This window comes from Malaya genurostris, chromosome 2 (assembly GCF_030247185.1).
Source record: "Malaya genurostris strain Urasoe2022 chromosome 2, Malgen_1.1, whole genome shotgun sequence".
Classification (NCBI taxonomy): domain Eukaryota; kingdom Metazoa; phylum Arthropoda; class Insecta; order Diptera; family Culicidae; genus Malaya; species Malaya genurostris.
The window spans coordinates 310,054,011-310,074,569 of NC_080571.1; the positions used below are offsets into that span (position 1 = coordinate 310,054,011).

General features: G+C 37.8%; 1 protein-coding gene across 8 annotated transcripts in view; it reads left to right on the top strand.

The window, feature by feature from the left end:
* LOC131431083 (protein Wnt-10a) overlaps window positions 1-20,559 on the top strand; it is a 64,128-nt gene that overhangs the window by 24,557 nt on the left and 19,012 nt on the right. For all 8 annotated transcript variants that reach the window (XM_058596562.1, XM_058596563.1, XM_058596559.1 and 5 more), the window contains exon 3: window positions 9,709-9,935. In XM_058596562.1, the coding sequence (XP_058452545.1) occupies window positions 9,709-9,935 (227 nt within the window). The remainder of the gene's footprint in view (window positions 1-9,708; window positions 9,936-20,559) is intronic.

Here is a 20,559-nt window from a genome sequence, read left to right on the forward strand (position 1 = left end):
GCAGTGGTACTCCAGCCGGGGCTTCATTCCTGGTTCTAACGTTGAAGCGAACGGATCTCCTACTCAACAGCAGCAGCAGCAGCAGCAGCAGCAACAACAACAACAACAACAACTGGTTGCCCTACTATAAATAGCAGTGGTACTCCAGCCGGGGCTTCATTCCTGGTTCTAACGTTGAAGCGAACGGATCTCCTACTCAACAGCAGCAGCAGCAACAACAACAACAACTGGTTGCCCTACTATAAATAGCAGTGGTACTCCAGCCGGGGCTTCATTCCTGGTTCTAACGTTGAAGCGAACGGATCTCCTACTCAACAGCAGCAGCAGCAGCAGCAGCAACAACAACAACAACAACAACTGGTTGCCCTACTATAAATAGCAGTGGTACTCCAGCCGGGGCTTCATTCCTGGTTCTAACGTTGAAGCGAACGGATCTCCTACTCAACAGCAGCAGCAGCAACAACAACAACAACTGGTTGCCCTACTATAAATAGCAGTGGTACTCCAGCCGGGGCTTCATTCCTGGTTCAGACGTTGAAGCGATCGGTTCTTCTACTCAACAGCAGCAGAAGCAACTACAACAACGGATAAACGAACAAGAACTATTTAGAAATACTTCGATATTTTCTGCCTTTTGCTCAAAGAGTTAAAACTTCTATACATCCGCAACAACAACAACAACTGGTTCCCCTACTATAAATAGCAGTGGTACTCCAGCCGGGGCTTCATTCCTGGTTCAGACGTTGAAGCGATAGGTTCTTCTACTCAACAGCAGCAGAAGCAACTACAACAACGGATAAACGAACAAGAACTATTTAGAAATACTTCGATATTTTCTGCTTTTTGCTCAAAGAGTTAAAATTTTTATACATCCGGTTGTTTTCTCATCATGGCAAATCACAGATTTGTTAGAGTGTCTGTAGAAACACCCGAAAATCACGACAATGGCGCAGTTGGTACAGAAACTTTTTCTCCCACACGGTAAGTGTCGATGTTGTTTGTATTTTTGGAGAGATTATACTCTCGTGGAAACTGGCCTCTGATAGTCGAGACAGAGTGTCTGGTACACTGTGATATGAAGAGGGTACTACAAGTCGAGGTAGTATTCTTCAAGAAAATTAACCTCAATCAGAAGAGATAGTGTGTAACTGTAAGTCGAGACAGTTACCAGTGCCTTATTGTGATCGAGTGTCAGAGCAGTTTCCAAACAAATTGTTGATTGAATTGAAATCAAAAAGTATCTTTGGTTTCATTTGTTTGCAGATTTAAGTCCGGCCCAAAACCTAAAATCTCGAAGAAGATGTTGATGAAAGAGCTAGTCGCTCTTAAAAATGAATTGGCCTCCATAAAACCCCAGCAAGATCCGTTGATAGTTACGCCCGATGGTCATCGCAGAAACGAGCCTGCATTAACCTCGGTGAACCACATGTCGCTGGGAGCATTAAGCATTCCTGACTGCAAGCCGTCGGAAGGAGAAACTGATATTGATAAAAAGGCATATGAACACTGGAAAGAGATTGTTACTGCTTCCTTTAACTTAGTTCAGGCAACCGAAGAACACGCCAAGATGAACATTTTCAAAATAAAGGCTGGAGTCAAACTTCTAGAAATCATGCAAGGCACTTCAACTTCGACAGATATGCCTGATGAGAGCACGCATCCGTACTCCAATGCTATTGCGCGTTTGGATCAATACTTTGGTTCGCGGACCTACATCATTGGTCAACGAGGCAAATTAATGAACACTGTACAACAACAGGGGGAATCCAATATATCTTTCGTACGGAGAGTGGCAGCTGCGGCGAAACTATGCGAGTATGGGAAGGATGAACAAATGGAAGCTATAGTGCGTACCATCGTAAAAGGGACGAATGATAGCCGTGTGCGTGTACTGGCACAGCGTAATTGGGTCAACCAAGGTGATATGAATAGCTTGATAGCTATGGTGCGCGACCGAGAAATGGATATTTTTAACGAAGAAGAATACCAAAAACTCAATAAGCAAAATATTGCATTGGTCGCCGCTGTATCAAACGTCGTAAATCAGCCTACTCAGTTTCGAAACGGATCAGGAGTACATTTCCGTGGAGCTTCACGGGGTAGAAGAGGGCGTCAGTGGATACGATCCCGTTATCAAGAACCAACTAAAAGCGCTTGCTGGCGGTGTGCTAGCACGTATCACGTTCCGGCGGATTGTCCAAATCGGGATAAAGTTTGTCATAACTGTAACCGTCGTGGTCATCTAGCGCGTACGTGTTCGGTCCAGGTTCGTCAAGGAATGGGTCAAAAGAGGCAACATGTGGGCTTCGAGGAAGAAGAAGTAGAAGCAAATATACCCAAACTTGCAGCGATCACCCAGAATGGAGAAGATAATTTGGAAAAGGTACAAGATACCGTAAAAACTGATAATTGACGGTGAAGTAATCTTATCTCTAATTTATAACACAAATATAATCCTTTAGCATTGCTTGAATTTTGAAAATAAAGCAATTTGAACTATGAACTAATCAAACGAACCATATTTTATTGAACTTTCACTTATTATGCAGATGGCTTTTTTTACTAAAATGTGCGCAGTTTTCATTTTGGCGTTCCACCTTGTAAGATAAAGCAAAATAGAAAAAAAATATAAAAATGTTCGTATTGTTGCACTGTTTTACATTGAGACTAAGTCTGTATTATTGCGAATATATAACACAAGAATGTATCATTGCTCCAAAAACTTTTCTCACAAGTTGGAATAGCTTTTTCGAGCTCAAAGATAGGCCTATGCCAAGCCTACGATTGAATTTCATTTTTCACAACATTAACGATTGAAAATATCATTCAGATTAAAATTGCTTTGGTAATTATGAGATAAGGTTACTTAAACGCAATTCGTTGTGTTCAACTTAAGTTATTCAATCTGTGCTTACTATATTTTCAGGCCAAGCCTGAAGGAGTACGCAACACCGTTGGAAAATCTGTGGAGAAGCCCGTTCGTATTCATATTCCAATAACAGAAGAAGATGCGTATGTTGTCGGTCGTGTAGCCGGATCTCGGGTCATTTTTTTTATCGACTCAGGTGCGCAAGTAAATACTATTGCAAAAAAGATTTGGGTCAAAATGCTTCAGAGCGAGTCAACTAGGAAGAATCTTCATGAGTTACGGGAAACATCTGATAGAACCTTGCGGGCTTATGCTGCATCAGAAGAAATTAAAGTGATAGCAACCTTTTCAGCAAAACTTTACGTTTCTGGCGAAAGACCTATTTTGTTAGAAAAGTTTTATGTCGTCGAAGAAGCACGATCACTGTTGGGTTTCAGCACAGCAGCGCGCTACAGTTTGTTAGATGTAGGACTTCGAGTTCCGATCAATAGCCATGAAAACATTTGGCAATGCGAGCTTGCCTCAGTAAATGTGGTAACTGCTACATCTATAGAGGAGTTTCCAAAGTTTAACGTTCCGCCTGTTCTTCTACAATATGATAAAAGTTTACCACCAGCTAGAAATGTATATACGCACATCCCAGTGTGTTACAGGAAGCTGGCACAGTATAAACTCAGTGAGCTCTTGTCGTTAGGAATTATTGAGCCGGTTACGGAAAAAATGGATAGATCATTTTGCTCGTCCTTACTAGTGGTTCCAAAAGGAAAGGATGACATACGTTTGGTTATCGACTTAAGGGGACCGAATAAATGCATTTACAGAACACCGTTTAAAATGCCGACGTTTGAAGCAATAGTGATGGAGTTGCACGGTGCAAAGTGGTTTTCAACAATAGACCTCACGAACGCTTTCTTCCATGTAGTGCTAGATGAACGTTGTAGACATCTAACAAATTTTTTTTCCGGCGAAGCACTATACAGATGTCAACGACTTCCTTTCGGCCTTTGCAACGCCCCTGACATCTTCCAAGAAATCATGCAGTCGATTGTTCTAACAGGATGCAAGGGTACAGTAAATTATCAAGACGATATTCTAGTGTTTGGTTCCACAAAGCAGGAGCACGATGAGAATCTGGCAGAGGTTCTAAAACGTCTGGAAGATCACAATGTCATGATAAATGAAAGCAAATGTCGATGGCAAAAGGAAGAGGTTACATTTTTGGGGTTCAATTTGTCTTCACGAGGCTGGAGTATAGAGGACGAGAAAATAAAAGCCATCCTGCAGTTTCGAAAACCTGTAAGCCAGGATGAGGTTAGGAGCTTTTTAGGACTAATCAACTACATCGATAGATTCATCATTAATAGAGCTGACAAAACTTGGCGCTTAAGAGAATTGGCGAGGGCAAAATGTTTTTACTGGTCTGAGGAGTTAGACCAAGAATTTGACTATCTTAGACACCATGCTTGGGAAAATATCAAAACTCTAGGATATTATAATCAGATAGATGAAACGGAACTCTACGTGGATGCATCACCTCACGGCCTAGGGGCCGTTTTAGTCCAATTCGACAGTGATTCTAAGCCCAGAGTCATTGCGTGTGCTTCAAAAGCATTATCCACAGCGGAGCAAAAGTATCCTCACACGCAGAAAGAAGCCTTAGCAATGGTGTGGGGCGTAGAAAGGTTCTCTTCATATCTTAGGAGTACAAAATTCAAAATTAGGTCGGACGCCAAGTCCAATGAATTTATTTTCGGAGGCTTGCACCGTATTGGGAAAAGAGCCATTTCGAGAGCCGAGGCATGGGCGCTTAGATTACAGCCTTTTGATTTTACAGTTGAGATTGTGCCGGGCGATATGAACATTGCAGACACCCTATCAAGGTTAGTAATAGAGGATAAGCCCGCAGAATCTTTCGATGATTCTTCCGATGGGCACCTGCTGTTTGTCTTTGAAACTGGAAATATGAACATGAACTGGAATGATATCGAAATAGAAGCCGAAGCCGACGAAGAGCAGAGAGAGATTCGAAAATCTTTAGGTTCTGGTTCTTGGAAAACTCATTTAGAAGTCTACGAGTGTCAAGCCAAACATATGCGGGTGCTCGGTGCCCTGATTTTTAAAGATGATCGAATAGTTCTGCCGTCAAAACTGCGACCAAAGGCCATAGAATTGGCACATCAGGGTCATGTCGGTATTTCTTCAATGAAACGAATTTTGCGTAGCCATTTTTGGTGGCCCGGCATGAGCAAGGAAGCTCAGAAACATGTACAAAAGTGTGAAACCTGTCTAAGGTTATCAAAGAAGAATGCACCTCTGCCACTCACATCTAGAGAACTTCCAGAAGGACCTTGGGAGATTCTTCAAGTAGATTTCTTCACTGATAAAGATTTTGGCCACGGCGAATTTCTAGTGCTGGTTGATACTTATTCCAGATACATTCATGTAGCTGAAATGAAGAATACCGACGCTGATTCAACGAACTCTGCACTATTAAAAATATTTGAAATGTGGGGATATCCGCTTGTGTTGCAAAGCGATAACGGACCCCCGTTTCAAAGTGATAGATTCATTAAAACATGGGAAGATAGAGGAATAAAGATAAAAAAATCTATTCCGCTAAGCGCTCAGTCAAACGGCGCAGTGGAAAGGCAAAACGCTGGAATAAAGCATGCATTGGCAGCTTCCAAATTAGACAATGTTAATTGGAGGACAGCTCTTGAGTCTTATGTGCATACACATAACAAAGTACGCCCGTTGTCACGTTTTGGAGTTACACCTTTCGAGTTGCTAGTAGGTTGGAAGTTTCGTGGAACATTTCCTAGTCTTTGGGAAAATTCAGAACCCCTTGATCGTATGGAGGTTGAGGAAAATGATGCATTTTCCAAGCTTAAAAGCAAGAAATATGCAGACATGCAGAGAGGAGCTAAGGAGTCAGATATTCAAGTGGGAGATACAGTTCTAGTTTCCATGCAGAAAAGGTTAAAATCAGATCCGCAGTTTTCAGCTGAAAGGTTCTCAGTAATTGCAAGAGACGGAGCAAAAGTGGTTATATGCAGTAAACGAGGTATTCAGTACTCGCGGAACGTTTGTGATGTTAAAAAGGTTCCACAGTGTCTTCAAAATTGTTCTCACGATTCAGTTGATGAAAATACGGAAGAAGAAGCTTCAAACGTGGACTTAGATAGTTTAGAGAAAACAGATTCATCTCCTGTGGAGCGAGATGACACGGAAGTTATTCAGCGCCCAAAAAGATCGATAGTTAAGCCAAAGAAGTTTACAGATATGATCTTGTATAGCATTTTCGATTAAATATTCTTATTTATATAAATAAAAAAAAAATTCAGCAGTACACTATTACATAGATGTAGTCTATAATGAAAATAATAAATAAAGTACAAGACAAGAAAACGAAATAAAATATAATTGATTCTGCTCTCTCTGAAATTACTTGTTGTCTAAGAGTAGAGGAGGGAAATATTGTAGGTAATGAACGGGTAAGCAAACAAATAAAAGCATTCTAATGAAAAAAAGTATTTTGAGTATAATTAAAAGAATCCGCCTTCTAGAGGAAAACTTGTTTCTTTCTCATCTGTAATTGCATGTCGACACTAGTGAGTATTCTACTCTTGTGTGTCTAATTTTGAATCTTTTGATATAATTCGAATGTTCTTACTTCAATGTGTTTGCAAAAATCTGTCATTTAGTAACAATAGCAACAACAAAAGCTTTATTAGTACTAATGTCGATGCAAACGGATCGTCAGTTCCAAGAGCCGCGAAAACGATAACAGCAGCTGGATATAAACAGTAGTGGTGCTCCAGCCGGAACGAAGATTCCTGGTTCTAACGTTGAAGCGAACGGATCTCCTACTCAACAGCAGCAGCAGCAGCAGCAGCAACAACAACAACAACAACTGGTTGCCCTACTATAAATAGCAGTGGTACTCCAGCCGGGGCTTCATTCCTGGTTCTAACGTTGAAGCGAACGGATCTCCTACTCAACAGCAGCAGCAGCAGCAGCAGCAACAACAACAACAACAACTGGTTGCCCTACTATAAATAGCAGTGGTACTCCAGCCGGGGCTTCATTCCTGGTTCTAACGTTGAAGCGAACGGATCTCCTACTCAACAGCAGCAGCAGCAGCAGCAGCAACAACAACAACAACAACAACTGGTTGCCCTACTATAAATAGCAGTGGTACTCCAGCCGGGGCTTCATTCCTGGTTCTAACGTTGAAGCGAACGGATCTCCTACTCAACAGCAGCAGCAGCAACAACAACAACAACTGGTTGCCCTACTATAAATAGCAGTGGTACTCCAGCCGGGGCTTCATTCCTGGTTCAGACGTTGAAGCGATCGGTTCTTCTACTCAACAGCAGCAGAAGCAACTACAACAACGGATAAACGAACAAGAACTATTTAGAAATACTTCGATATTTTCTGCCTTTTGCTCAAAGAGTTAAAACTTCTATACATCCGCAACAACAACAACAACTGGTTCCCCTACTATAAATAGCAGTGGTACTCCAGCCGGGGCTTCATTCCTGGTTCAGACGTTGAAGCGATAGGTTCTTCTACTCAACAGCAGCAGAAGCAACTACAACAACGGATAAACGAACAAGAACTATTTAGAAATACTTCGATATTTTCTGCTTTTTGCTCAAAGAGTTAAAATTTCTATACATCCGGTTGTTTTCTCATCATGGCAAATCACAGATTTGTTAGAGTGTCTGTAGAAACACCCGAAAATCACGACAAACAGCTCAGGATCGATTTTCTGGTTCACCAAAAAACTATAGACCTACAATTCAATTTCAAAGAAGACCGACGCTTAATCCTTACCGCGAGGATAACCTTCAACTACTGATGCTTAGGTATCAAATGTTCTCTGAATGCTCGTCAAATGATACATGCGAGGCGTGTCGTGCTCAACATTCGTGTTTTCGATAATTTTGACGCATTACCCAGAAAAAGAAAACAATGACAATATTATCGTAAGTCGAGGTTTTGAAATAGATTGGAGTATTATCTATTTTAAATTGTTCACGACGCTCGTGTTCAGTAAGATCTCGTAGCATATTGTCAAAATTTCAACCGTATGAAGAGCGCACTGATGGTTAAAGAGCTCCATAAAAGTATTTTTGGCTGTTTCTATGGAATTAGTGTTGCAACCGAAACTAGTTGAGATGAAAGCGTTAACAGGACGGGAGTCATCGGAAATATTTACAACGTTTTTAGAAACGATCGTGAGTTCCATACATCTGATAAAAATAGGGAGAGGTGTTCTCATTGCTGTTTTAGCAGAATTTGACTTCTGTCGATATTTTCAATACACAAACATATAATAATTGAAGATGTTCCATTGAAGAGAATCAGGCGACAAAATAATTCAAAGTATCTTGTTTGGTATAACGAGTATATTACAAACATGAGAAATCGAAAACAAAAATCACATAAAAAGCACAAAAGAAAAAATAACAGTGACAATTTATCGGATTACATACACATCCGCGACTATCTGAGTCTAGCAATCAATACTGCATTGAAAGAGTGTAACTTGAAAACTGAACAGGAAATGAAATCGAGCCCAAAAAATTTTTTTTCGTTATGTTAGAAACAAATTGAAATCAGAAAACTGTCCGCCAAGAATGTATCTACAGGAAAACTTTGATAATAATTTACAGGAAATTTGTTTATTTTTTTTTAACAAATCTACTCGTATTTTTATAAATATGATCGTGATCGTGAATATTTTTATTTCTTGCCAGAGTTTACTAAAACATTAATGTAAAGCGAAGTACTAGAAATAATAGATGCTTTCAACAAATCGGATATCTCGAAAAGTGCCGGGCCTGATGAAATTCCACCTATATTTAAGAAAAAATTAGCATTAGATCTTACAACTCCTTTATTCTGGGCCTTTAATAACTCGCTTCAGTCAAGAGTTTTTCTAGAAACGTGGAAAAACTTTTTCCTAATACCGATCGAGTAACATTAAATTTTGGTAAATATTTTGAGCAGAGTGCAGAAATCCGTTAGTAGTACTAACGATTTTGTTCAATTTAATCAACGTTTAGAACTTAAAAGCGAACTAATCAACGTTTAGAACTTAGTCTCAATTTAACATGTTTTTCAAATCATGTTTATATTTTTTTCAAAATAGCAACAATATAACAATATTAAATTCATGCTTCAACTTAACAATTTTTAAGTCATGTTTCAGCTTGCACACCTGTCCAATCACAAAATTTTTCCACACGAAACCAAAGTATTGCGATCAAAAAACCACGAAAACATTCTTGTTCATGCTCTGAAGGCCAATTAACGCGTGATTTATCCGTCTACCGGCCCATACAAATGGGGTCCGATTCGAACTCATTTGATTTTCCCTTTGATGCCTTGGGAACAACCTCGAAGTAGAGCACGCAAATATAGATCACATAGCTTCATTCGAGCCTAACCACAACAAAAACACGCACACATAATTCACCGATTATTAATTAGCTCCACTCGGAAGTGTGATACCTCGATCCGAATTGTATCGGACAGCATTCCTTTGGTTTCGCACGTTGACTAGTGCTCGGAATTGCAACCCAGCTGCTATTCTGTATTCTCATATTGCATCCACTCGCCGGTTCGGCACTCATGTGTGCAGCACCTCACTGTGTTCTCCTTTCCGGATGACTAATTTATTCCATTGAATTAATTACAGCCCATTAAATTGATGACAGAAAATTAGCAGTATGCATAACGCGATAACCAGAACCAGATGAAGCATAAAATAGTGGGCGAACCGATTTCAAACAAGAAACTGTTTTTTTTCTGCCTTTTGTCCCCAGAATCGTCTGCCTGCCGGATGTCCGTGCCACATGCCGAACGGTACCGGGACTGACGCGCGAACAGTTGGAACTGTGCTACAGGGCGAGCGATGTGACAGCGGCGGCAATCGAAGGACTCGAACTGGCCGTCCGCGAGTGTCAACATCAGTTCCAGTGGCACCGGTGGAACTGTTCGTCGTTAAGCACCAAAAGCCGAAATCCACACACGTCAAACATGCTGAAGCGAGGTAAGCTAGCCTTTTGACCTTTTACTACGGGCGGTCCGAAGCGAGTAGAGATTGGTTATAGAGCAACAATTTTCGATAGACTCCGGGGTGGAAGGGGCGATCGTGGGACCACACCCGAAGCAGTTCATTAGCGCGAAGAGTTCCAATTTTATTTCTCACCTTTTGCTTCTGCTGCCGCTACCGCTGCCGTTACTGCCGGAGATGACGAAGATGATGATGATGATGATGATGTCTAAATCGTTTCCTTTCAGCTTCACTGCTGCGGGATAAACTATCCGTTTGGAATAATGCCTAAGTATGCGTGACTAATGCGCAGACCCTCATGAGACGTACAATTTGTAGTTGAATATCCTGTCGGTTGCAAAGCTGTAGATAAATAGGAGAGTGAAAAAATGACACTTTGGTTTTCGGAACTAATAATTTTAAAGGAAGATAAATCTTAAAATTTACGGATATTTAAATTGTGTGGCTTCAGGAACACCCTGAACAAGCAAGGTTCGATACGGTTGCGCTAGGAGGTCGCTAAATTTCTACTGATTTTGATGCCTATAATGAAAGTAAGCCTGCAGCAAAATGGACTTTTCGTCTGGACTCCCTGGAGTTTTGGCAGAACAATGTTCGGCACAGAAAAATTGCTCAAAAAAAATAGTAATTCCATGAGTTCCCAAACCGTTACTAGAATCTTAACTCATGCGAATTTGAATCGCGCGAATTTATTTTATACGACTTTTATTAAAGCCCTTTATTTGAAATAATCTTATTTCGAAAAGTTTACGAGATAAAAGTTTTTAATAGAATAAATGAAGTTTTTATTTATAGGTATATTTACAAAACAATCTAACATATTTCAGTAAATGGAAAAAAAACTGGTAAATATATGAACATGACTCTCATGTCCCAAGGTATGTTTCAATATGAGCAATCAAAAAAACATTTTTAAATCTGAAAATTTCCGGACCCCCTAAAAAGACCGGGCCCGGATGGTATCCCCCCCTCCCTTTCAGGCGGCCCTGACCGTAATGAGTTCTGTGGAAGCAATTGCTCATTCAAAAACTCTTTTTAATTTAATTAAATTTTAATTTAATTTTAGCCGAATTCCGGTGACAGATGAAATTTATCACAATTTTCTTGAGAAAAATAACTCACGAAATTAACTTTTCTTCTTAACGAATTTTGCAACCATACTTCTGTCACGAAATTCCTTGAAATTAAAGCAAATTACAAAGAGAAATTGGTAAGTATTTTACATCAATAATAAAAAGCTATTTTTTGAATTTTCAAAGTTTCAGATAAGTATCAGTTGAGAGTATTTGTAAATATTTTCCTGTTTTGAGTCTCATCTTTACTGTAGATTTTTCCTTTTCTAGGTTCACTACATATTCGAATTAGATACGATTGTTTACAAACACGACCTTATTCAATGAAATTTTACTTGTTTTCTTAGCTGTATTCGTAATTCTAAAGCGAAGAAACTCTTAAAATGTCTTTCTCGTCACAAAATTGTCTTTTCTTTCTGACGAATTCCGAACATTCGACGAGAAAGAGATAAAATTAATTGCTAAGAGAAAATGTAGTCCAATGATTCTCCGCTAGATGGTTTTGAATGTTTTCTTTAGGTGAACAGAACAAAACATCCTATGATCGACAACAAAAGTATTACAATTAAAGTTTGGGTTCTTATCCATTAGGGTGACTGAGGTATTTTGGCCACGCTTATATATATTTTGACCTGGCGCTCATATATCTGGATGTAATCATAAAGAAGTCGAGTGCTAGTTTTTTAAAGATTCTATATCATATTAGAAATGCATAAGTTACAACCCAAAATATCAGGCCTGGGCCAAAATATATTAGAATGGCCAAAATACCTCCGTTACCTTAGCTGGGTGCAAGAAAAGTATATTTGATGAGTCTTCACCGAATCTAACTGGCGCTCGTTCTTAACTAAGACGAATGTATTTAACTGAGGAAAATGGTTGTTGGTGGACCGGAGCAGAGAGGACTCGTATTAAGAGGTTGGTAATACACTTTTAGACATTTTGATCGATATCTTTTCTGAATTATCTTGCCATCTACCGAACTAAATTTGGACTTTCGTTTTGAAACACCCACGATATTTACCATGTGTTTTCATCTGTTTGCTGACATAAGTATTCACATTGTGAATAAATCATGTAAACTCACGTCTAGATAGATGCACATAAACCGAGCGTCGTAATCGATCCAAATTATAACCCATAAGATGTGAAAATATATCATGTCAGTAGTTTCATAGCTAAATTAATTGATTTTTTTTATATAAAATCCGACAGAAATTTTAAATGAAAATATTAATTCTAATTATAATTATTTAATATACAAGAGTAACAGGAGCGCAGGATTTCACTAGTTTAATTTGTTTATTCGAAATTGTGCATGAGATGTAAATCAATCAGCTTGAATTAAAACCAAGTTGATGTATCTATAATCAATATTCAGAATGGATAATCAAAAGGATATGCAATCACTTGCAAGAGTGACTAGTAGAAATTATCTCCTATACAATTCGACCCAGTTCATGGAGCTGAGTAATGTCTGTGTATTTAAGTGTCTTTGAGCAGCAGAGCAAAAAACGCAAAAAATCTAAACTTACTCCCAAACTACTCCAATTGATAGTCATTGTCAGTAGAAGCGACCAAACAAACTAATTTCTGTTTTTCTGGTTCTCGGTTTTCGATTGATGACCGGAGATTGTAGTCATTTACCAAAAAATAGATCTCACCCACTTTTCTCGAACCGATTGTGATTATACCGGTTCCCAGATTTCGGTTTCGGAAGTAGTTCTTGGTTTTTCAAGAATAAATAAAAATATTTAAAGAATACCCTACATTTATATATGAGAATATGAGAGATATAAGAAAGAAGAATATGAGAGATATCATTACACCACTAGGTGGCATAAAGTAGTTTTCTATTTATTTGTTTTTCGACAGATTGGTATGTACGTACAATCGAAAATCTACTCAATAACTTTTTTTAACCTTTCTTGTAAAAATAAAATGTACAATCTACCATCTGTTGAGGGAATATTGGCTTCAAAAACATTCATAAATATTTATTAATGTAAACGGTATTATCCTGAAATTCGGTAAAGTTACTCGCTTTGTTCCTTAAATTGGGCAAAGGGGCTGTCCATAAAAGACGTCACGCATTTTTTGACGATTTTTGACTCCATCCCCCCCCCCCCCAATGTAACATGTCACGAATTCAAAATAAATAAAATTCATCAATACATTCTCGATATGTATGACAAACCATACAAACATGAAGGAAAAATCGATTTATTACATGCTGTCATTAGATTAAAAAATATCCCTAAAACTACAAAATCATCGGAATTATTTTATTAATATCAATTATAGTAATTAACAAAAGTATTTGGTTGGAATTGATGAAACATTTAAATCATCTGTTTTATTCCTACTAGGGGTACACAGATATATTATTGTTTTAGGTAAAGAATAATATTTCCTTAATGTAGCATACAGGGCTGAGAAAATAAAGACCAAAACCTCATCAAAACGAGATCACTATCAGATATACTATTATCAATGCTAGAAAATCAAATTACTGAAAAAATTGTCAGTGCATAACTTAAGTTAAACCGTTTGAAGGCATCTTTTTTTTTACTCATATTAGGCAAAATTTATTAATTTCGCTAATTTACTCACTCCTCCGTGCACTTTTGCTGATCACAACAGAAATGATTTAATGCATCATTCATTTGCGAATTTACAAGAAGAAGCTTTTACATCAACAAATACACGTTTTTCTATAGAATGTAAACGTTTATTGTGGAGATTTTTCAGGAAATAGAGCAAACCAGTAATATAATTAGGTATTTCAAAAATGCGCTCATTGAAAATATTGGACGTCACATTCCAAAAACATCCTCCCCTTCCCCCTGTCACAAAAGGTCACGTTTTATGCAACACCCCGCTCCCCCTTGTGACGTGACGTCTTTTATGGACAGCCCCAAAGTGAAAAAAACTTTTTTAATTCATTAAATCTCAATTACTCAACGTAACTAGTATTCAAATTGAAAAGCGACATACAGCGCTAAGTAAAATAATATGTACGCTTTTGCCCCTTCCTCTTTCTTTACACATTCCATGCTAGAAGCCATAAAGAATTGCTGAAATAAAAAACAACTTTTTATCGGATCCATTATATATACCATTTCACTCAGCTCGACGAGATCAGAAAGTGTTAGTATATGTGTGTGTATGTATGTGTGCACCTTTCAATAAGCTTATACTCGTTTGAAAGCTACGATTGGGTCATTGGTCAAGTTCGAAGTTCAAAAGGCTGTCACTTCTGGTTCATTATGCTGACATATCTGTCATAATGCGGTAAGTGGCGTTAACTACAAATGCTACTAATGGAACATTATCAAGTTCTAAATTTCTTTCCGTTACGGAGCTATAATGGTATAAGTGACGTAACCGACAAAATCTATATTTTCCTCTGCGCTCAATTTTCTCGAAGACTGTTGAGTTCATTTCCACAAGCTGAGGCTCGTTTGAAAGTTATTATTGATTCATGGTTCAAGCTCAGAGAACAGAAATCCTAGTAGAAATCTCAATGTGTGTAAGAACGGTTTTTTGTGGCAAAGAGATCACCAAGTAGAAATTCGCCAATAGAGGCGCTTCGAGTAGACCAGTAATCGATGTTTGGCTCTTGCATTTGAGCTTGCATACAATAGTAATTCAAGCGGGCAGAATCGTACGCAATGGTGCAAATTGTTCGGTTATTTTCTGTTTTGATTGAAATTTTTGATTTGAAAGAATTTTGGGAATAAAAAAATTAAAACTATTTTTCATTTAACTATTCTGTTTTGTATATTTTTATTGTGTATTGTTTCATTTTTTTCACAATAGCAAACGAAGGGCTTTAGAACAAGTCGTTTTTTATGGGGTTATTTATGTGCCTATGGAATGTCTTGAGACTCCAATCAAATAATTAAAACAACTAATTCATTCAGTGTTTGCGACAATGGAAAAGATAAACAATCTTTCATAGGAGGCATTCCATAGGTACATAAGTAACCCCATAAAAAACGACTTGTTCTAAAGCCCTTTGTTTGCTATTGTGAAAAAAATGAAACAATACACAATAAAAATATACAAAACAGAAGAGTTAAATGAAAAATAGTTTTAATTTCTTTAATCCGAAAATTCTTCCAAATCAAAAATTTCAATCAAAACACTAAATCACCGAACAGTTCGGTAGTTGTTTGACAGCTCAAGAAAAAACCTAAAGTGAAAATTCGTTCAAAATCACCATTGTGTACGATTCTGCCCGCTTGAATTACCATTGTATGCAAACTCAAATGCAAGAGCCAAAAATCGATTACTGGTCTAATTCACAAAATGATTACCGTCATACAGTAAGTTTTTATTTATTATCGTATTTATCGAAGTTCGGTACATAAAAGTAATTTTATGGGCGGTATGTTTTTACCATACTCGGTGACTGTACATTTTATTTACTTATTTTTGATTTTCACCGTAAGTTATCATCAAAAAAAATTGTCGAATATCGAAATCAAATCTTTGTGTGTAGGTTCGTTTCAAAGTTATTATTGGCTAATTGGTCGAGTTGGAATTCCTGGGTCTTTTTCTTCTTTGCATCAATTTCAACTTGCTAAGCCTTGCATGCAAATATTGCTTATAGATTATTAGTTCAAGTTCGAAGACCAAATAGCGTTCACTGCTGGCTCCGCAGATATGATGGTATAAGTGACGTAACTGATAAAACGAAATTTTTTTCTCTCCGCACTTGTCAAAATTATCTTAATGAAATAAAAAACATTTTAATGTGACTCTTTGACAAGAGAAAAGCAGTATCACAATACCGCTAGGTAAAATGAGAAAAGTCTTTTCATGTGGGGGGACCACCATTCATCTCAGCTCCATTAGTCATCTCATATACTAGAACCAGAGCTAATAAAAGTAATTTTCATTGACTAAAAATACACAAAAACGACGAGAAATTAATGTCTTTCATAGCTTCGCTTGCAAACTATGAAAACGAAATCTATGTCCAGTCAATGACATAAACGGGACAGTAGATTCTAAATTGTGTTTTTTCTATAATTTACCCTTTCAGTGAAAAGACAGAAATCCGTAGATCTCCGGATAAATCCGTAGGGTTGACATCACTGTTCTGGTGTCGGTCATTCACGAATGAGACAGTAAAACATTAAAAATGAGACTGTTGGAATGGTTTCTTTCATTGAGAATGCGTGACAATCTCAAGCTCTGACTAGAATCAAATGAAATCCCATGAAACTTTATTTACACACCCCTCATTCTGCGCGGTTGAGGTTCCACTAATTTACATAATTATACCTGTGAAGGCATTTCTATAAATTGACCAGAGTTGAAATTTATCAATCACGTCGAATGACCTTGACAGGCTGACTAAAATCATCATCAACTGTAATCTCTACAGAGAAAGTGACTGTCAAATGAGATACTCGATAGTTCTAGATACTGTGACAGATATTAACTCTGAATCTGACTAACAGACAAAATAACGAAGCATTGTTTATTCAGTTCACATTTGATCCTGCATCAGTCTGAGTACAACCATCGAAAAGTGCAGTTGCGAATGAATGTTCATAATTGTCCCTCCGTGTATGAAAATCACTGTTTTTCACGGTTAACTACCCCGCTAATAATCTCGTCGAAAGGATTAGCTTCACTTAACAGTCCCCCGCATCGGGTCCAAGGACACGTGCACACGACTTACCCTTGAAACCAATTCACTGTGATGCAACCCGTCATCGCTGCTGCGGTCTCACTTATTGCGTCACATACATCAAAGCAAGTGGCCATAAGTGTATTCAAATAAATTCATTTGAATGCGCATAAAAACAGAAGGGTTTTCGTCAACTTACGCCACAATCCATCAGCATCACGGAGGAAACACAGTCGTTGATTGGGACAGCTCAGCAATCGACAATGTATGACTGTTCGATGCCGGTACCCTCTTGGTTCACCGTAGATCTACGAACACACGAATCGATTGTTCTGCCCCGTGTTGACTCGGTTATAGACTGAAAGTGAATAATTTCTGTAGCATCTCGGGTTCGTCGTTCGTCTTGTTGTCACTGAGCAGCAAATCGTAAACGTAAACCCGCAGCAACCCGCAATCTGATGGATGGACGGACGAATGACTTAACCACGACAACGTCGATGTCTTGTTGAGTCGATTTCGGATTGATCGATTGCCCGAATGCAAAGAGGAGAAAAGTCGCCATCGAGCGATGGATGGCAGGGAAATGCATCAATTCATACTGCGTTTAAAGGTGATTTCCGAGGTTGCGGTTGACTCCCATCGTTATACCATTGCACAGCACAGCGGAGGGGAAAATGTCACCGTGCCGAGCATAAGTGAGTGAATAAACAACCGAATCAACGTGGGGCTACTGCTGCTGCGGCTGCTACTGTTAGTAGGAACTGCTAGTGAGTAAGAGCTATCGTAAAGGTTTTACCATCGACAGAATGACTGCCGGAGTGCCGAGGGTTGACTGACTGGCTCGATGAATGACGGGAAAACTGGTAGTTAGTGTGACGCAATTCGTAATCGACTGACTGACTGACTGACTGACATATGTATATGCCGTGACAAATTACTGTTTTCTGCGCATATAAATTTTCTGCTCGTTCTCGATGTCGTTCCGCCAGTCGGCATTCGAATGACATGATAGACATTTACATATACGAATCGGATCGAATTTACATCAAATTATAACTTCTTTTCGATGGGATCGTGGCTGCTGCTGGTTAGTGAATGTGTAATGTAACCATAATTTGTGGTATTAGATCGTGTGAAATTTTATGCCAAGATATTCGGAATAATTGAATTGATTCAAGCAAAACTGTTGTAATGCAATTTCTGCTGAAACTAATCGTAGTAGTAATGGAATAATTGCTTACAATTACTATAATAGTAAGGAAACTCAATTCCATCGTCCTGTAATAAGATACCGAGTTTTATGTTAATACATGTATGCAGGTTATCGATTATGACGGAAAATCGGTCCAAAAATTATCCCCTTAAGCCAATCTGAGAAACGAACTGCAATACCCCAAGTTGACTTATTTTAGACGTGCCATTTCTATAGCGAATACATTTTGACTTTGAGTGCTACAAAAAATTCCGGAAGTTTCTTTTAATTCAAAAGCTTGGTAGTGAGAAAAAAAGTTTATAAAGTTATTTTGGGATGAAATGTTCCTAAGCCTCTTTCAGGTCTTTTATTTATATAATTGGATGATTACTGTATAACATTTTCTTTCGAAATTCAGTTATTTTTGTTCTAGATATAATTTGTCATGAAGAGGGGCTCTTAATAATAGTAAATTTGAGTCGATTTTTGTCATAATTTATCGAAATAGTTACTACTGTATATCATCACGTTAAATTAGGCGTATACGCAGGGATGGGTTTTAGGTGTTTAGATCCCCCCTCTCTCCGAAACATAAATATATATTACAAAACCTTTTTTAATCCACCTCGTGATGTAATGATGCCTTTCTCATATTACTTATATTTTTAAAAATATCACAAGAGGATTCTGTGAAGATTTTTTTTTTTTGTTCTTGAATAAGAAAGAAACTTTCTTTGTGTATAAACTAACATAACCTTTTTAATGAATAAACAAATTTGGCAACTTAGGGGTTAGCCAAATTTTGTGCTAGGGCACATAACCGTTTTTATTAGTTTTACGTTTCGTCTTTGACTCATCAGTGCAGAGCAGTTCAAATTGAACTGCTTAGTGCTAAACTCGGCAGTTCAATTTGATTTGGCACTGATGAGTCAAAGACGAAACGTAAAACTAATAAAAACGGTTATGTTACCTAGCACCTAGGATGAAATGGCACCGCATATGTAAAGACAATGAGAGCTTTAATTTGAATCATGATTCGTGAAAATCGGTTTAACCGTTGCTGAGAAATAGAAGTGAGTTACATTTTTTGGGATTTTCATCATTATCATTTTTTGGGATTATTCATCATTATCGGTGCTTTCGGAAGCGGAAACCGGAGACTAGTAGTCTCAAAGTAGTTTTATATATTCTCTAACTAACAAGGTCTGCCAACTAGAATAATTTAGCAGTAAGTTTTATAAAAATGTGCACCTCATTTCGCCATCGCTTGTGAAAAAATACTCATGAAATTGAAAATTTTCACTAATCGCACTGTAATACCGGAACCGGAAGTCGGATCTGAATCAACTTTTCGGGACTTTTTATAGAATCTTAAGAACTTTTACTTGCTTCTTAGGTTGTGAAAATCGATTAAGAAATTTCCGAGAAAATTGAGTGGGCATTTTTAATAAATTTGCACATATTTCATTTGGATCCGACTTCCGGTTCCGGAATCACAATGAAATATGTGCAAATTTATTAAAAATGACCACTCAATTTTCTCGGAAATTTCTTAATCGATTTTCACAACCTAAGAAGAAAATTGTATGAAGCCATGAGACCTTTGGTTTGAATCTAAGTTTGTGAAGCTGTCTCTGAGAAAATTGAGTGACATTATTTGTCACATACACACATACACACACATACACACACAGCCATTTAGTGATCTCGATGAACTAGTGTCTCGGTTCAAAAGTCGGTTTTCACAGTGATTGCATAACCTTTCTGTATGAGAAAGGCAAAACTCTTCACTTTGAATAATCAACTATAAAATGAATACATTTAAAAAAACTACTTTGTAAGCAAAAGGTTTTGCTTTTCTCATATCGAAAGGCTATACAATCACTGTGAAAACCAACTTTTGAACCGGAGCCCGGATGACCGAATGTCATTTACCATTCGATTCAGCTCAAGGAATTAATCAAATGTCTGTATGTGACAAATATTGTCACTCTATTTTCTCGAAGATGGCTGAACCGATTTTCTCGAACTCAGATTCAAATGAAAGGCTTTATTGCTTCATACAAAGTTTATGCATTTTATTTGAATACGACTTACGGTTCCGGAATTACAGTGTGATATGCACCAAAATGTGAAAATAATGTAACCTACAAACTTAGATTCGAATGAAAGGTCTTATGATTCCATATAAAGATCCAGAATTTCATTTGAATTCCGGTTTCGGAATTATAGGATGATATGCACCAAAATATGTGAAAATTATATCACTCACTTTTCTCAGATATGGCTGAACCGATTTTCACCACCATATATTCAATTGAAAGCTCTTAAGATGCCATGAAAACACCGCAATTAAAAATTAAGCTTACTTCACTTTTGGTATTAAACATGCCTTACTCTTCACTATACGGGGCCGGGTGTCAATTAACAGTTTCAAAAATAGCCGCGTAACCTTTTTCTGTCATAATTTTGAACGTAATAACTCAGTTATTTGTTAAGAATAAATTGATATAATTTAACAACCAATCTAATCGGAAACTTTTAACTTAAACATGTATGGCAACGTTGTTTCAGTATTTCAATAGCATACTATCGAAAAAATGGCTAGAATCGACCTATGTTTTCATCCACCAATCCCAACTGACAAAAATGTTGTCATTCTATTGATTTTTCGTGCACGGTCGACAG